This window comes from Mycteria americana, chromosome 2 (genome assembly GCF_035582795.1).
Source record: "Mycteria americana isolate JAX WOST 10 ecotype Jacksonville Zoo and Gardens chromosome 2, USCA_MyAme_1.0, whole genome shotgun sequence".
Taxonomy (NCBI): Eukaryota; Metazoa; Chordata; class Aves; order Ciconiiformes; family Ciconiidae; genus Mycteria; species Mycteria americana.
The window spans coordinates 125,507,893-125,527,125 of NC_134366.1; the positions used below are offsets into that span (position 1 = coordinate 125,507,893).

The 19,233-nt window shown below is 39.3% G+C and overlaps 1 protein-coding gene across 1 annotated transcript in view; it reads right to left on the bottom strand.

Moving 5' to 3' along the window:
- Positions 1-19,233, bottom strand: part of CDH2 (cadherin 2) — a 122,060-nt gene that overhangs the window by 37,749 nt on the left and 65,078 nt on the right. Inside the window, exons 3-4 of the mRNA XM_075494547.1 lie at positions 2,548-2,774; positions 562-708 (exon numbers count right to left, since the gene is read on the bottom strand). Of these exons, the coding sequence (XP_075350662.1) occupies positions 562-708; positions 2,548-2,774 (374 nt within the window). The remainder of the gene's footprint in view (positions 1-561; positions 709-2,547; positions 2,775-19,233) is intronic.

A 19,233-nucleotide genomic window follows, 5' to 3' on the forward strand; every position in this document is an offset into this window, starting at 1 on the left:
ACAAAGCAGAGCAAAACTATATCCTATCAATTTGGACTAACGATCTACCAAGTTCCAACAAATCCTCATACAGGTTCATCATGACCGACCAGTACCACAACTGGAAGCCCTCTCCTGTGCTGGGCTCCTGGCAATGGCCATGTCTGTGCTGCCGAGTCCTACGGAGCAGCTAGTGTCCTCACCCCGTCACATCCCGCCGCTTCCTCCTGCCTCCTGGTGCACTCCTCCTCCCGCTCACCCCCACACCCTTCCCCAGGTAGAAAACTACAGTGCAGAAGACTGGAGAACTCCTGAACTGGCAGAGATCCTCATACTCAGTTAAGGAAGTTATCACAGTACTTACCACCCAAACCAAGGTCACCTTCCACCGGTACAGGAGCATAGGGACAACTTAAAAAAACTTAGTAAATGCAGCCCAGCCCAATATGCACAGAGGCAGCAACATAAACCAGCCCAAAAGACTCTGATAAACATTTGGCCTATGAACAAGACATCATTCACACAAAATCTCTAAGAGCTCTCTGAAGGACACTGAAACCACATTTCTATTAACTTCCTTACCCTAACTAATTCCTGAGGAAAAGGTCCTCTGGAATTTTCTGGTAGGTTGATTGGAGGAATAACCCAGTCTCTCTTCTGCCTCTTCAGAGGGCTGCTGTGCTTGTATTGTTGCCATGGAAATATGATGTCTTCAATTTTCTTTTGGTCCTTTCCCAGGTACAAGATAAAATTAAGCACATGTTAGAAGGAGAATTACTAGTAGACATTATAAAATAACTCAGATACAATTACACACTTGACTGAAAGGCTGTCTTTCCTCTGTGTTCACAGAACTGTTTTATTTGCATTTACAGCACAGTATGAAAATAACCAGTATTATTTACCACTGCACTGCAAAATTTTAAGAACTCCTTTTCTCTTTTCCTTATTCAAGTTGGAGGAGAAATGGGATTATAAACCATTTATAACATGGCACTACTGTGTAAACCATTCTGCACTTTCTGAAAAGTAGTTAATATTTTGCAGAATTTAATATTATGCCTTTATGTATTTCTCATTAGCCAGAACTTCAGTTCAGGTAATGTGCTACTGTACATTAAATTTAGATCTGGGTGTGCTAAAATATAATTTGAGTTCCAAGAGAAGTTTAATACATACTGGTAAGGAATGCTTCAAATATTTATGACCCTATTAAATCCCATAGAATTAATGCTGTAATTATTTTAAACCTATGTCAGCCATGATGGATGCAGTAGATGACCCACTTTGCACATTGGGCATTAATCTCTGCTGGCTGTCAACATTCCCTTCCTATTCCCTTCTATATCTGCACTCATTTCAGCCTTTGGATGCCAGCACACATATAGCTATGCTAGCTTGCTTAAGGGTGGAGACAGGGTGACAAAAACTTTTTCCAAATCTTTTAAAAGAGAAAAACTTTAAAAAAAATATAATCAAATATGCCACAGAGTAAAAACAGATGCCCAACTGAAGGCCAGATTCCACTACTCTACATTCGGCTGATGGCAAGGATGCCTGAACTGGATCTCTGGAAAGAACAGGGCATGCCCTGGCATACCTAAGCATCTGCTCTTTTACTCTACTTCTACAGACAAAATGACAACATTTCCTTCGTTAAAAACATGCCTTAGAAGATATAAAACAATCATCAAGTAAGCAAACAAAAAACGGAGGATTACACAGCTTTGGTCTCCAGTGTGTTCTCAGGAAAAATGTCTCTCGTAACCACACTGTCTATTTTGACATTATGCTTAAATCTTTAATGTGTACCTATTACAGGTATGTTAATCTATGAATAAATTTTCTTCTTTATTACTGAACGAAGCACTTTGTAAGAGAAGGTAAGAAACAGCAGGCAGCAAGTAATATAACAGAAAAAGGTAGTAGACCTAATACTGTTTTCCTAAAGTAAATGCATTGTTATTTGTATATTGCTAGCTTTGATTTTTGTTACAGTACATGGTTTATCCTATGGCAGCTTCCAGCAGAGGGAGACTATCTTCCTTACTAAGTAGTGCTGGAATCATGAATAATTTACAATCTCCATTTGATTATGAAGGGACAAGACAAAGCCAATATTCCCTGCCAGAAATGCTTTCCTACTACTGCTGTAAATCTACAGCTCCCATCTAATAAACGTGACTGATGCATTCTAGCACGAATTTTTTTATTTTGTGGTTATATTTAACTGCTGGAATAAATACTGTAATACTTTCAAGCAATTTAAAATAAAGAAATGACCATGTCCGATTTAAATTCAGGTATAAATCTCAGACTATACAAAGAAAAAGCTCAAACATAAATGAATCCTATATACTTAAACAGGCATGCCTTTCCATGCCTTAGCAAAGCTACAGAGTAACAGGCTATAAAAACGTTCTTCCTGTGGCTCCAGCTTTGCATGCACTAGTTGTCCATTAATAAAATGCCTCATGGAAAGGTACATGACAGACAGAATCAAGTCCCTATTTTTAGGCCTGTTTGCAGAAATACGTTTATACAGGCTGCGGTTAGTTGTTGTTTTACCTTTTCTGAAGCCCCTGCAAAGGCTGGTTCAGGGGTTAGCTTCACTCTCATTTGCCATTCTTCCCGGGTTTCCTTGTCTTGAGCAGACACGACAAACTCTGTGGGCTCTGCTGAAAGTTGAAAGCTTCGCTCTGCATAGACGACACCATCTTCACCTACTCTGAAATCTCCTGGCTCACTGCTTCCAAAGTGTATTTTTTTGTTTCCATCACAGCTTCGAAACTTCACTGTAAAAGAGACAAAATGAAGAACAAAAAATGAAAAAGCAGCCCACTTGAACTCAGTGTGACATAAAATGCATTAAGAACAAATATTCAAAAGCAGAAAGACTTAACTTGTTGCTGCTATTATCACATGCAATTATCAGTTAAGACTTGTACTTTAGGGGTCAGTCCACGTAACAGCGATATCCTTCTGTGGGCTGCTAGGCAGAGTTTTTAACCCTAGAAAGACTGCGTCCCTCCCAAAGACCCATCTGCCCAGCAAGAAAACCATTTCCTTCCATGTCCTGTGCTACATTTCAGTCGGTTTCCAGTGGAATGGCTGCAGGGATTTGCACCTCAAGCCTCACAAAGATCCAGTCAAGTCAATTCATTAAAAAAACTCAACAAACTTAATTACGCTGCAACCATAATTGCAAACACAACTGTGCTTCCAGCGCTTTCTCTGCCAAAGAGGGTAAGGCAGAAACCCAGAAGTCCGTTCAGAGATTAACTTCTGTGCCCAGCTCAGCCTGCGATTCAGCTGTTACCATCTCAGATCATCTCATCGCTTATGAGCTCTGGGCATGAGTTTCCTCATCCCTCATCTACAAGAGAGAAGCAGCAGTAAATACTTACCTCACAGAGAAAATCTAAGTTAAAGACTTCACTTTGTTTTGTTTTTTTTTTAATTAAAGCTATTTCATGTACCATACATGTCCATTCATCTACTTAGGAGTTACCATTCTTGTTTAATTCCCCCCTCCTTCCTTTCATCCTGTCTGAAAGATGCACATTGGAACAAGAAGTCAGTAAAACCTATTGTATAGATAATGCTGTGAAGTGCACAAAACAGAACTGATAACAGGTTGCTGCTTTCTTTACCCAATTGCTTTCACTACCACTTATCTTCTGGGTTACTGCAAATAATAGTAGGTAAAAAATGAAAGTCTGCTCCTCTAACCAATGATTGTTCTTCAATGTTTCCAAAGCATTATGAAATATTTTGATTGTATGGGCAATAGAAGTGCAAAACATCATTATGAAGGTTGTGCTGAAAAGCACATAGTGAAGATGAAGATGAAATGAGGCTTTATGCCTCATTTCAGTTATTGGACTTTTTATATTGTGCTAAACCATGGACAAACTATTTATCTTCAAAACCTAAAGGTCCCTCTCAAGAAAAATCACTACTAAATGTCATCCATCATATGCTTTCTTCTGTAATGCACTGTTTCCAGGAAGGTACTGAGAAGAAGAATCATACCTTTTTGTATTTGAACTTCAAAGACCAAGCTGATGTTCAGATGACATATAAAATTTGTTTCTTACTGTACCCTTTCAGTTATCCAGAATCCCCGCTTTGCCCTCTCCTGACAGAGAAGACTGTACAAAGTACTTCTTTGAAAGGGTCCATCGTGTACAAAAATGAGACAAAGCACAGCACTCCTCAAAATATATGATAAAACGTCAACCTTCTTAATACTGATCTTGCTGGGCCGGGCAGGGATATTGCTCTTTCCAGATGGCTTGCAGAGTTGGAAGATCTCCCTCCATGAAAGGCCAGCCTCACCTTGGGGAGAAGAGCATGCCTGGTCCCACAAAGCACTGAACCCACGAAGAACAAATCTGCCTGGGTAAAAGGCTGAAGCCTCACTGCTAGGGCTCCTCCTGCAGCCCTCCTTGTAGATGTTGCCTCAGGTCTTCCTCATTAGCAGCGAGAGTGCTTCACTGAAATGCTAATAAATACTCAGACTCTCACATAAGCTTCCATATATATTACTCTCTAGGCAATCCCTATTGCTCCTCAGGTCCATCCTACCTGCTCCATAAAGTACAACTGACTTCCTTTCCTATGGATCTACAGACTACAGGTCTGCAAGAAGAAGGTGACAGAACCTCTGGTTTGCTGTTCACATTGGAGGAGAAAATTGACATGCAGAATGGTCCATCTCCCAGATGTCGACCACCCAAGTGATCTCCCACACTTTTCAACACCGAGCCTCGCGGCCTGAGTCAGCTTACCGTGACGGTATGCTGAAACGCAACAGCCAACTCAGAAAATGCACAATTCTAAGCCAAAGATATAAAACTACCAGTTAAAACAACTGTACCAGTACCCAGACATCATTACCACAGTCCTAATTCTGTAATTCTGATTAGCCAGCCTTCAGAGCTGGATATTCTGTATTGTTTAGCACAAAAATAAAGAGGTGCCCAAGAAGAGCTTACTCAAAAGTCACTACATCTAATGATTTAAGAACTTAATGACTGGACTACCAAACAGCGCTGCTGGTACTTGGGTTCAGAGGCACAGACCACCCATACCCCAGGCATGGAGAAAGCTGGGCCTCCTCCAAGCATCATCTCTGTTCACAAACAAAACTCTCAGTTAGAAACAGTTCACATTAAGAGACTACGGAAAAAAACCAGCCAGCAATGTATCCCATAGCTCTGTGCCTCTGCTGACCTCTCATCTCAGCTACAGCTGCTCTCTAAATCTGCTCTTCAAAAGAGTGTCTTGACTGAAAGGACGAAGAACGAGCCAGATTCACCTCTGGCTCTTCTCAGACTTACTTCTGAAAAGTAGGGAGTGGGAAAGAGAATGAATATTAATCTAAACTTTGATCATTACTGTTTTTCAAAAAGGTGAAATTTAAAATGAGTATTACAGTCATTATGGTCCAAAAGACTAAGATATCACAACAATATTTTATAAAAAACTATTTCCCAACTATCGCACAGTAACATATTAATTTTTTTTATATTCAAATTCATAAAGAAGAGCATTTCTTTCCCCCCCATCTTCTTACATATAGACTTCCAGTAGTCAAAAAACTCCAAGAAAAAACCACCCTGCTAGCCACTTCATTGATATTCCTCCTCCAGGCGACTGTATATTATGAGATTCAATGAAAATCCCTTTCCTTTGACAGTATCCTGGTAAAAATGTATGAAGTTGTCAATGCTTTGTGAGAATTATTCTCCCTTTGCAAGGAGCACACCTTTACAAATTATACTCAAGTATAACCATCCATAATTAAATTACCTTGACAGAGTACAGGTTATGCAGTAGGTACTCTCCCCCCAACTGCACGGTTGTCGGTCTTGTAAATTCGATTTAGATCACTTTGCTTAATTTTTCAGTGTTCAATTGGTATGAACAAAGAGTGATTTCTGACTGTAGGTTTTCAGGCAAAGATTTTTTGCAAAAATGCGACAGGATTTATTTTTCCACTGAGAATGACGACTGTTTATACCAACCATGTTCCTTCTAACAACCACATGGAAGGGACGCATGCTTTCCAAAAGTCATTTTCTCTTGACAGATCAATCGTATGGATTCTTTTCATTTTAAAAAGGCTTAACCAGATATACTATACAGCATCTAGTCACTTTATATGCAATAGAAAGAGTAATCAAGTATCTTATTTTACTGCTTTTTAGTAACACTCTCCACATAAATGATCAGACATGAGTATCTCACAATCTGTAACAACTCACTGATTTTTAAATATTTCTCTTTTGAGTATCTTCTGCACCTTCTGAAAAGTATCTGCTTTTTAAAAGATTTCTAAGTATATTATTTGAAAGTGCTAGGAAGTATTCAATCATATCTGAAATATAACTATTTTGGTTTTAGAGAGAATACCTTTGCTCCTATCAGAACAATAATATGCACACCAGCTTTGATGCATGGGAGTAAATGCAATTACTTCACATGCTCAAAATAAGGCCGTGCACAAGGATTAAAGACCCTGGTTTTTTTAAAACAGAAGAAAAACTGTATTTAGTATTAGCATATGATTATTATTAAACATTAGACCCTAAGACAAAAGTATCCTAATTTAGGAGTCTTTTCTTGTCCTAAAAACCAAGATCAGTGTAATCTATTTAAAAAAGAAAAAGAGAGAATCTCTGTGACTACAACATTCTAAAATGAAAATCTACAGCTCTGTGGTATTAAAGCAAGCTTTCAAGTTAACACTCCTGCATGGAAGTAATTACAACATATGCATACATGTGTAGTGTACAAAACATTAAGAACTAAACATGCAAATTCATTTAAAGTGCACTAGAGAGCTACACCACTCATACTCAGGTCTAATGAGATGAATGATTCATACTATCTGTAAAATACATGTTTAACCTCATGTACCTTACTAGTAATCTTCAATTACCTAGAACCATTTCTCAGACAATAAAAACCCTTCTTCAGCTACTCATGTTAGTTTGCACTCTTTGACAACCTGCTTCTGCTCTTTTTATCTTAGGCAAGTAACACCAGAATTACTTGACCCAAGGACCGAGCACAGAATGATATAATTGGCTATATTATTAACATCAGTTTTTCGTGAAAATATTCATGTACAATATAGAGTATTAACACAGAACTTTCATTACTCACTTTGCTCCCAAGACTGTTTTGTTGAGTTTGGCATCTGGATTTCTACACTTTGGAAACATCCAATTCACTTCTAGATAACATCCACATGCATACAAACGAACAAAAAAGTGTATTTCCTTCTGTAAATTTGGTGGAATGGTATTACTCCTCTTGAATGCTATTCTCAATGACTAAGCATCAACCTCAAGGCTAACACTCATTCAGAGGACATTATGGAAATTGCAACAAATTCCAAGTGCCAGCAACATTATGCATTCCAGCAATACGGTTAAGATGGTGTATCATAAAATGGAAAACCCAGGTGTATTTAATCCACTCAGGATCACTCTGCAGCAGATTAAATAAATGGAATAAGAAAGTAGCTTATATACAGCTACCTACCAGATACCACTTTTACCTTTGACAGAATGAGAAATTATATGGAAACATTCTGCTTGAACTGTCTAGCTATCTGCATACTTAATATCTGAACACTACATTCCCCAAGAACACTGTATTTAACAAGTCTTCCTACTTTTCAGAGAGAGAAACTGTTGAAAACTACACTAAAACACATTAAAAAAATTAACTCCTTTATAAATTAGTCATTTATTCAGACTGGTTACTTCTGTATCTGTAAGGTGATCTGTTAGTCCTACTAACACAGTGCACATGCTCATATTTCAGCTCATGGCTTGTTAAGAGTGGCATGTGAAATGCCCATGAGACATCCTTTACTACAATTACAGGTAACTTTCAAGAGAAGTGGGGTTTTGACATCATGGTGGACCGTTATAATCACAAAGAACTGAACTACATTCTAACTTGCCTTTTCCATTACCAGCAGCACTTTTAAAGAGGGTCTGGTTTTAGAACTTCCTGAGACCAGCTTAAAAACATTATTTAATTTTTGATTTTGATACATTCGTGGTCTACAGCAGCCAGGAAAATGTCATCTTCTCACCTATAAGCTGAGAAAATTAGCTACAGAAATCGCTGATGCAAAATAAATATGGAATATAATCAGGTTATTTTAGACAACGACATTTTCCTACCTGTATAATTCAATTTGTCATTATATCCTTTAGAGATATTTCAGTAGAGCAGTGTGGTTTCTAATGGGTTCTTTTACTCTTTTTTCTAATTCCCTTTTCATTTCTACTTTTATATTCATGCACTAGTTTATCCTGTACTCCAGATCATCCAGAAAAATCTCAAAGCGCTACTCATTTTGAGCCTTTTTGGAATAACCGACCTGCGACACTTTAAAAGAAAGCCTGGCTGTCAAAAGGCAGCTGCTAACCACTTTCTGAAAAGCAAGCCTGCTAATTCAGTAATTTGCTTTTGAAAACCTCCGCCTCTGTGCTGAGCACTGCGTTCTGCCACCCCAGCCCACGCCGAGTAGAAGGCTACTGCAGTGAGTCACACGAAACCAACTGGAGTTTTGCCACTTACTAAGGGCCAAATATGGCCACTTGCTTCTAATTCCTATTTTCACTTGACTTGACAAGCTTTACAATCTGGTGCCAAGGGAAAGCCAGCCCATGAAGCTCGCAAGCAGAGGGGGGGGAAGTCATGCCCCAAAATTTCAACTGAGATAAAACTGGGGATACATTCAAGCTATTTACCAACTTTAGGTGTTTCATGATCTGACTCACAGCAGCTTAACTTTCCACATTTCCATGCTGTGCTGTTTGCTTAATCATTTGTCTATTCAGTTAGGAAAACTATAATTAAAAGGAAAAGTGATTTGCAAGAGTTATGGTTTAATTCATACTGTACACTTATTTCATTAACTGAAAGCAGTTCCAGAATGATCTAAAGCAGGCATTACGTAAAACCTAGTACTAATATATGACTTTACTCTATGGAATTAAGATGCTAAGTGAGTAGTCTACTGCAGAAAAGATATAAATTTGTATGAAAAGTTGTATGATATGATGGTAGAAATGATTTGTGCTGGTTACTGCAACTGACATTCATTCAATGCAATGCTCTTTACTGCCTCACTCCCCAGACTGCTAGTTCTAGACAGACAAATATGCACGTTTCCTAAAATAAAATACTTTCAAAGCAATCCGGCAGCCTACACAACAGCAGGTCAGTGGACACAGACATCTCTCTCCCTATTTCTGCAGCATGTATTTTTCATTTGTAATTTGTACAATTGCATTTGGAGATTTTTTGAAGTATTTTGTTGCGGGTGCAAATGCCCAGCATTAAATTAATATTAAAGCCCAGCACATACTCTGTCCTACATTAGAGGACTGCCTCATCATAAACCCTACTAACTTAAACACTAAGGTCTATTTTTAAAGTATTTTTCTTTCACAGGTAGCTATCACCAGACTGTCCAATTCTTGCATTCACAGTGAAAGACTCGCACAGTTCTTTAATAAAATGCCATCTAGTTTCCAGTTCCCATAATCCTCTTTGTTTACAGAACAAAGTCGTAACAGGCATGCCAGAATGAAAATGGGGATAATGTTCTTTCTATTCGATAGAAATGCCTCTGCAGCTTTTCAGAACGGGAATACCAGCCATCAGCAAAACACAGGACTGGTATCTCAAACAGAGTCCAAATTATATCTGATTCACTGATCCTTTTCAGTCCTTGCCTCTACCACTCACTGACACAAAGATCTTCTACACTTTGACACCCCTTTTGTCTTTATTTTTAAAAAATAAAATGCAGAAAAAGAGAATAAGCATCTTTGAGAAGGGGAAGTACTTATATTTCGACAACTGCTTTTGTTTTAGAACACAAAAAGGTTTCTTTCCCTTTTCCTCTACTCTGTATTGTTTAAGGCAGTTTCACTGTAGATGAGCCTATAGGCCCCTGCAGAGTTCCGTGCAAGCTTTTTTTCTAAATGATGCTAGCTGAAAGAAAATTCAGTAATAAACATCATTTCTATACTCTTGAGTACGCAATGCACCTTTAATACTTTCCCAAGTATACCAATCTACAGAGTAATAAGAAGAGGGATTAAACACTAATCTCTTATACCCATAATGCATCAACTGACTACACCTGCTAAAATCCAATTTGGTAATTAAAAAATACATCTACCGAACAGTCAAACCAGGAGACTAAAGGGAAAGTACTGTCTCTGCAGATAGCTAGAAGAAAACAGTTTCAAAATTCAGGCACTTAACACAAACCTATTTTTACTTCTATTCATTTTTATGTGACCTTAAGCAGTGTAAGAAACAAATACCTACAATTATGGTGCAGCAATTAAAGGGCAGTTTTATTGCTACAGTAATGACTTAAATATCTAGTAAAAACTGGATAAGCAGCTTTGCCTCTTAGTCTATCTTTAGAAAATGCAAAAAAAAGTTAGCTTATTCTTTTTTTCCCCCCCTCCCCTCCCCCCTTGTTAGCAATAAGGAGAGCGAGAATAGAGAATAGATGCTTTTATATGTTCTCTTTGCTAACTGTTCCTGGCCCAAAGTCCTTCTAGGCTTCAGGTTTCAGGGTTTTTTTCTAGCTCTTCTTTCTTTCTTTATTCCTCCTCCTCCTCTCCTCTCTCTCTAGCTGTTCTGTTTCCTAGGTTTGTTTTAAACTTACTTTATTCCCTGATGCTCCCATGTTTCCTGCCCCCTCTTTCAACTGTGCTCCCGACAGAGGTGCAGAGGTGCCGAAGCATTACTAATTTCAGGCTGACAACCCAGGCTGCAGCTCGGGCTTCAAGCACACCTAGGCAGAAAGAGCCTGTCACTGGAGGGCTGCCTTTTAAAAAATAAACTAATTAACTAAATAAATAAAAATGCAGGCTCCTGGAGTTTCTGTAAAGAGCCAGGACTTGCTGAAATCCAAATGGGCACGTACTTTCAAATGAGCTGATGATCTGTTTCATCAGTTCAACTGGTCAGCAGTTTTCCATCGTGGCTTAAGCTCCCATGCTAAGAGGGGTTTAGGAAGAACAACAGAACATGGGGGAAAAGCATGCATATATCACGTTTAGGCTATACGTCGCTTCTTACCATGTAAAGAAACAAAATAAAATAAAATTAGGGATTTTTCTCATTAAGTTACAGGACTTGCATTGCATTGCAACAAACAAAAATTCCCAGCTCTGACAAAATGGCAGTGATCCGGCAACACTCCTGCTTCCCATTTAAAAAACAGTGTCTTGTAACAGTTGCGTGACCATTTAATATTCTGTATTCTGCTGCATACCCTAGGATACCACCCATCGCTTGGAAGCACATTTTGCAGTCCCTCCCAGGTGTCTATGGATGCAGCAAGGGGAAAGGGGACAGTTTTCCCAAAAGTTGCTCTTCAACTTCATAAACCAGTGCACATTTGAGTGTGATGACCCCCCACAAACATCAGCGCTGCTTCTCCTTTCCTCCCTTCCTCCCTCTGGTCTGTCCAACGCTGTGGGGGAGTGACAAAAGCCACCAGGTCATCCCTCTGGGCACACTACAGTCTAATTTTTGAAAGCTGCAATTATTTTTAATGATTTTCAAAAGGTCCTTAGTCATCCTCAAGTTACCACAGCAGCTCTGCGTGCCACTTCTTTCCTATAAGAGGACTTCTGATATCTCCGGGGGGAACCTGGAGAACCTCCCAGCCAGCAGAGCTGGACATGGACACTCAGACACAACTGCACCAGCATCCCCATGGCAAACAGTGGGCACAGCTGATCTCAAAGCAGAACCACCCTATAATACAGGGGTGCTCATTACCTTAGCAAATAGATAATGGTGAAAAAATACGCTATTTGCTTGAACACTGCACTTTTGTATCAAAAAAGGGCAAGAAACCTACCAGTTGCCGCACAGGGTTGAAGAAGAGCAGAGAGAGACTAGCAGTATTCACACTGATGTGTCAGATAGCAATAAGAATCATAAATCCCAGGGATTATACTATCACTGGATCATGTCCAGTAGGCCTCAGGCAGAAAACTAGTTGCCATGGCAGCTTAATGTTATCTAGTCAGACCTCAGGTTTTTATTACTATTATTATTAAACACAGATATCTGACCTTAAAAATCAAAAAAGCACTTGGTGACTGGTGCAGGCTAGTACAGTGTATTTCACAGGCAGGCCACAGTAGTACTTCCCATAACAAAGCAGGGGACCCAAAAAGCTAGGGTGATATGTCTGTCTCATTATAAGGAAGTACCTGTGGGTGAAAGTAACCTCTAAATGGGTATTCTCTCCCTCTATGTATCACTTCCATAATTTAAAATGGCAGAGGTCATGTGCTAATTAATCATTAATTAATTAAACATTAAAGAGGGGGAAATACCAAGAGAACTGGAAGGAAAATGCCTAATTTCATGTATTGGAAGGTACCTCTATCACCTGGGTTGTTCATTCAGTAGCTTCTTATAGCATCTCTCCAAACACACCTCACATTCCCCCTAGATGCAATAAATGTGTGCAAATATCTTAAAAATAAACAAAGGACTGCTAGTATTAGCCATCCTATTTAAATTAATTATAAATATATAGGGAATCATTTGACACTGCTGGAATGTTCACCATGGAAGTTCACCTGAAACACTGCAACACCATAGTGAAACCTTAAAGTTGTATTCAGTCCTACACCTAGCAGCAAAGAGTATGTATTTACATGTTTTTCCTCTTGAGCTAAAATAAGTACAATGATCAGGAAAAAAAAAAAAAAAAATACAGTGCTGAAATACTTTTTAGTGACTGACAGTTAGTGAATACTCCCGGATGATTATTAATTACTTCTGTCTTCTTGGTTGATTACCTAAACCATATTGTCAATGAGATGAAAGCCATCCATCGTTGCAATGTTACCAAATCTCAACAGCACAAAAGGAAAAACAAGGGAGGAAGAGAAATTTGGCTTCTTTGGGTCTGAGCTAAGGACTCAGGAACTCAGACTTGAGTCTTTTCAAATTACTATTTTATTTTGTGTGAGGTCCACCTGGCTCTAGGTAAATTAGAGAAACACTAGCTGCAAGCAGAAGTAGTATCGTTGCTTCACGTCTGACTGCACCATATAGTGCAAACTATTTAAAATGACCAACATGAGGTCACTTGCATACAGCTGACACAGTTTAAGTCAAAATTCAAGCAATGCTATTTTCCTTCAAGAACACTTACCATTCTTTGCATATCTTGTCTAGGGATTACAAAATTACGAGGCTCAAATAATCCACTTAAATTCAAATTGACAGTAATAAAACTGACAGGAGTAAAAAAGGTGTTACGCTAGGAAAAAACACTGATAAAAACTGTTTTCTTCGCAAAACGCAGACAAGCGTGACAGCAGCACAACATGGTACCTGGATTAATACAGGAAAGGAAAAAAAAAAAAATAGACCTCGGATACAATATGCAGACAAATGAGAGGGATACAGACAGACTTCATTCAAGAGACAACCTTCAATGCAGCCACCACAAAATTAAGACATACTTTAGGATCCTATGCCAAGACAATGCTGTGCAAATTTATGCAATTTATTCCAGGTGGGAACAGACAGACAAACCTGGCTGAGCAGCCTCTCATTTAACAATCGTGATTCAGTCCAGCCACAGAAGAACAGAAAAGAAAAAGAACAAACCTTCTGATATATTAGAAGATATGCTTCCTATGATAAACGCAACATTTTTTTTTGTCTAGACTTTCCTGTGGGCCATGTGAGCGCAAAACACAAGACACTTGACATTCAAATTGTGTTAGATTGGGAAAATGCCTGAAAATGGCAGGGGCTTGACTGATTGAACTAGAACTAAAAATTCTACTTTTAGTAAAGCCTAAGGACGGGAGCAGGATATTACTTTTCTGAACCCTTTTGCTGGGTTGAACAGTTACATGAGCTTCGAGACCAAAGATTACAGTTATAAATATCTCAATGAAAACCCTACATGTGATAATGGCTCCTAAAGGGAATCATTAGGATTCATTTCTGGATGGGGCAATTAACCTATTACTGTTTGAGTCAAGACTATTTTGCTGAGAAGTAGTGAAGTATTGTACTCTATGCAATCTTGATTTTTCAATTATTAGTCACGACATCCTAAGTTTCTTAGTAAAGATTATGCAGCATCACCCTCCAAACGCCTAGACTGCAAAGCGTCTGGGGATTATCCCTACAGCGATCAGTATAATGGGACTGATTCTTGACTAGTCCCAGGTACTAGATGAAAACAGTAGTAACTTCTAACATTCATATGAATCAAACACGGTCCAAGCACCTGGATAATGGAAACATCCAGTGGTAACTTGCAGAATCAATGCATCACAAAAATGAAACTAAATTTGCCTTTAGAAACCCAAGTAGTGTCTTATTCCAATAGGAAGGCATTCCTCGCTTTGCTTGCTAGAATACTACATACTTGTTTCCAAAAGGAATCTGAGCGGAAAAGCCCCATTGTAATAAACATTTCAACATTTCAAAGGCTATTGCAACTGCCTTCTCTATTCCTCTCAATTTTCCTCAAATGTTTGAATTCCCCAAAAAGACACCTGTGGCATTCACTCATGAGAACAAACATCTCTTTTCACTTCCTCTCCCCAAAAACAATGCCAGTTTGCAAAGGGAATAAAACAAGCCACGCTACACTTGCTATGCACTTCAGAAAATACTACCCAGTCTGTCCTACAGTAATGACTGCTGACGCAGAGATATTTTTCCTTAGGATAAGCATTATCATGAACATCTTATACAAAGATCACCGAAACGCTAATATAAGCGGATTCATGATGTATCTAAATGATTGTTGAAGTTACTGATGGCAAAATTCTTTCCTTTCCTGGTGCATGATGTGCGGTTCCTCTCCAATAAATCTCAGACACTTACTATAACCAAGACATGTCTTTGTATGCATATGAAAATGCTTTTGGTCCATAAATGCAATAGTTTCACCTACCAAGAGAAGACAAAATCATTCAGCGAGACAAGATACTGAATTTTTGTTGAAACAAAACTGTAGAGCGTGAAATAGCAACCTGTCATCAGATGTTGGGAGTCTGATGTTCAGCAGCAGCAGCTAAAACCACCCTCTCCTCCCACCTATGTCTGAGGGAATTGACAGCCATCTGCATGCAGGTCTGGCCAGTCTACATCCTGCAGGCAAGGGCTGGAGTCAAACTCTGCAACGCTGTTTAGGATCTACTTCACTAAGGTTTAGGGCTGTGTTCTAGGAAGTTAAAAAACCAACCAACCAAAAAAAAAACCACAACACAAAAAACCAAAACCCCAAACAACACAAAAAAACCCCACCCCCAAAAAAAACACAAACAAAAAATCAAACCAAGCCAACACAAAAAAGCCATGCTCCCCCCCCCCCCCCCCCCCCAACCCAAAAGAAAACCAAAGCTCGATGTTTTCTATTCAACTTCAGTGCAGGTGTTCTCCACTACAATCTACTTTCTATTAAAATGTGCACACTGTAATTGGAGAATGGACCCATATCCACATCACGCTACCTCATTTTATATTAAAAGTGAGGAATTCAGTTGCCCTCAGGCGGAGGCTCCCAGTGAATACAGCCTGAGAGCCTGCAAACACAGGCTGGGTAGTTGTCCCAAAGGCACTATCCAGAACATGTGGCATCATGTGTCTTCAGCCTTGTTTGGACAGGCTGCTCACAGGGACGGTACTGCAGACCTTCCTGCTCAGTGGAGAGAGAGTCCACATGGCTAGTGCATAACACTTTGACGAGGTACTCAGACAGGTTAGCAAGCAATATAACCAATTTCAGCAGCCATCTCAGCTGAGCTCTCAGAGTCCAGAATAACTCTTTTAAGCTGGGCAATGCCTACAGTAAATGAGTGATGCATTATTTTGATTTGCCTCTCGGGGCTCAGATCGTGTTATCTAAAGCTCACCTTCCCATGAGAAAGGGATTTCTGCAAACTAAAAGCAGCCTCTCCGGCAGCAGGAGGAAGCAGCAAGTGAAATGGAACAGATCTGACCTTACACTAAACATCTGAGCTAGATTTTAAAATACTGGCACCAAGACATTATTACTTTGCTTTGATATGCTGCCAAGGGAAAGCAAAGAGCCATTGAAAATTGAACTCCATTTAGAAGTCGCGTCCATTTTTCAATAATCCTTGTGATACTGTGTACGTAAGTTAACGATGTTACAAAAGACAACAGACTATGACATCATAAAATAATAATATTCATGTGAAGGTCTTAACAGATTCATGCTTAGTAGTGTCATAAATCAGAAAAATTACCAAGGAACACATAAGTCATACCACAAATGAATTACGTACAGTAACTTGGGTATGGAGAAAGGCATTTGGGTAAAATTAACAAGACTTTTGGCTCACCAGCACACAACACGGCTGCTGTTCTTTGTTGGAAGTTAACGTTTTGATAAAGTTTACTACAGTGCTTTTTGCTTAAAAATGCAGAGATGTCACTTTTAACGTGCAACTGTTGGCATTTTGCCCATTATAGACCTAACTTATCGATTTCCAAAAAACTGGTATCACCAATCTACATGCTTTTTCTGTAACTCCTCTGCTGCTAGATGTCTCTAATACTACAACTCAACTTTTTCTTTGAGGACCAAGGAAACAGAGTAACTTGAGACATCTGATAATTTAGTCATGCAACTGTGATTTATCTGTGGTACTCAGAGAGCCCTCAGGATAAAAATCAGTAACTCCATTCAATCTCTTTACAAATCACATTCAACTGTCTCATGTACAGCTGCATAGCTTTGTTTTTACTTTACCTTACCTTCAGATCTGATGGATTTCTGCTCTTTTGCCCAGTATTGCAATGTTAACTTGTTTTAGTATTAATTGATCTCCCTTTCCTTGATACACCTTGTCTCCACCATGCTTTTTCTTAACCTGCCTTCTATATATGACACAACCCGATTCTCTGCCTTCACATTTTTCAACTAGATGTCTCCAAGAGTTGTTTACCATAAAATGTGTCCATGTTGTTCAGGGCAATACTATTGCTATGTAGATCCTCGTCTCTTAGGTGCCAGTGAGATCTCTTCTATTATCCTCCCAGATGGGAAAGATGGGGAGAGAATAAAAAAAGTCTAAGCTCCAAAGGTAGCAGACACAACGGTCTTCCTAAACTCTTGATGCAGGGTGGCAGAGCCAAGACAAACAGCAATACCTTAGGAAATGGATCTCCCTCACCTGGGACAGCTTACCGCACAGTACTGTAGGAGATAATAACATGGGACACATCACTTCTTTCCACTATTCCGTCAAATGCATTCTCCCCATCACAACTAGAGATACTCTTATCTAATGATGGGTGAAGAGCGAACGTAACTCATGCTATCTTTACAAAAGATTCAGAAACAATTCTTAAAGCCATTCTATCAAAAAGGCAAAACCTAAATTCAGAAGAGTTCCACAAAGGAATAAGAAATCGGCACAAAGGTCTGTAAAGAAAAATTGGAAAGTAATACTGAGCATTCAAAAAATGAATGAGGAAAAACAAAACACCACTCTCAAAAAACACTGTTCTGAAAACCTGTCACCACTTAAACTATGTATGGAAATGTTTGTCTTATTTAAAAAAAACAAATGAGTATGATTCACGTAAATGTTTCCTCTCCTGTCAAATAGTACCACTGTCTCTTCGTAGCCTCATCAGGTCAAACGTACAGTCGAGCCTGTGGTGCTCACTGACCTGAAGAGAAAAATGAATGTTTAAGAGCAAAAAAAAAAAGCTATGTTGTTTCTCTAGATGAAAATGGAAACGATTCATCTCTCCCTAAATGTCTTTTCAGCCAGGTAGCAGGTTTTATTTTAAAAATATTTATATTTATTTGGTACTTTTCTTGTTTCTGGCCACCAACTGCAGAAGGCTGAGATGTGGGAGTTTTTTATTAATATAAGAAAGGCGGCTTTGTCCTTTACTTTTTTCATCCAAGTCTGAAATACATTTAGAAGGCCTACTCAACAAATGTATATAACTTTGAATTAGAGGACTGACTCATCAAAACTGAACGCAGTTTTGATACTGTTTAATACTGTGCTGTAAAATATTGCTGCTTTCCAAAATTAAATTTACCAAGTTTTTACAAGGTGTATTTATGTTTCCTGACACAGTACTTCATTACACTTACTGGACTAATAGCCAAGTCTACATTTCTCATCTGCTCATAAACATTGTGTGCATGTAGTAATGATTTGACTATTTCCTTTCCTTACCATGGCTGATAAATTCAAAGAAAAACAAACAACAAACTTCTTGGGGGCTTCAAATGCACCTACGACAGAATATGATTTAAGGTAAATAAGAACCGTCTAGTAAAAGGAGGCAAGGAACGGGGCATCATGTCTATCCCTGCCCCTATTAACGCTGCTTTAGCGGGTGACCCCGAGGAACATCCCTCCGCAGTCAAACAGGAGGAGTTTCCCTGCAGAAGCAAAAGGGAGAGAAGAGAGGTGAGGAGCATCCTCTGCTACCGCTGCCAGGGCTGAGCCGGGCACTTTCACACCGCACAGGGCGAGCACCGTCTGAGCCTGACCACAAGCAGCTTCTACTCCTCCTATAATGGCTACAGACCTCTGTCCTTCCAGACATGAGAAGCCATCTCGGCCTCTCCTCAGACGAGGAATTTATGCTCTGAGACACAAACACGCAGCTCGGGAATACAACATCAAACGACGCAGAAATGCTGTAGCCCTGCGTTTTCCAGTGACACCGCTGCAGGGGCAGCTCTGCCGTGCAAGCAGGCCAAGGGGTCATGCAGGTCAGCAAAATATCAAGAGCAGCAAATTGTTTAGTGACTATTTTGTTTACTGTGCAAGTGGCTTTTGACTAGGAGGGGTGGTAATTCTTTCCAGCTCCCCTTGGGCAGTGAAAGCTATAAAAGCGTTTGTACTTGACTGGTGTCTAGGGAAATCAGACCCAGTCCCAGGTCTGTTTCTTTATCAAGTTTGCCAAGTGGTACGCTACGCGTGGCACACTTTGGTTTGTTTTTTTTTTCCTCTCTCCCCCCACCCCAATTTTCCACATAACATGTCCAGAAAGAGTATTAAGCATGCCAGTCCAAAAGCAAACAAAAAGCAGGCAAACAAATCTCTCCAACACTCAAAGTATTTAGCAAGCTGCTTTTGCAAAGGTTTACAATTTGAGCAAGGATCTGTCCTTATCTTCATATAAAAACAC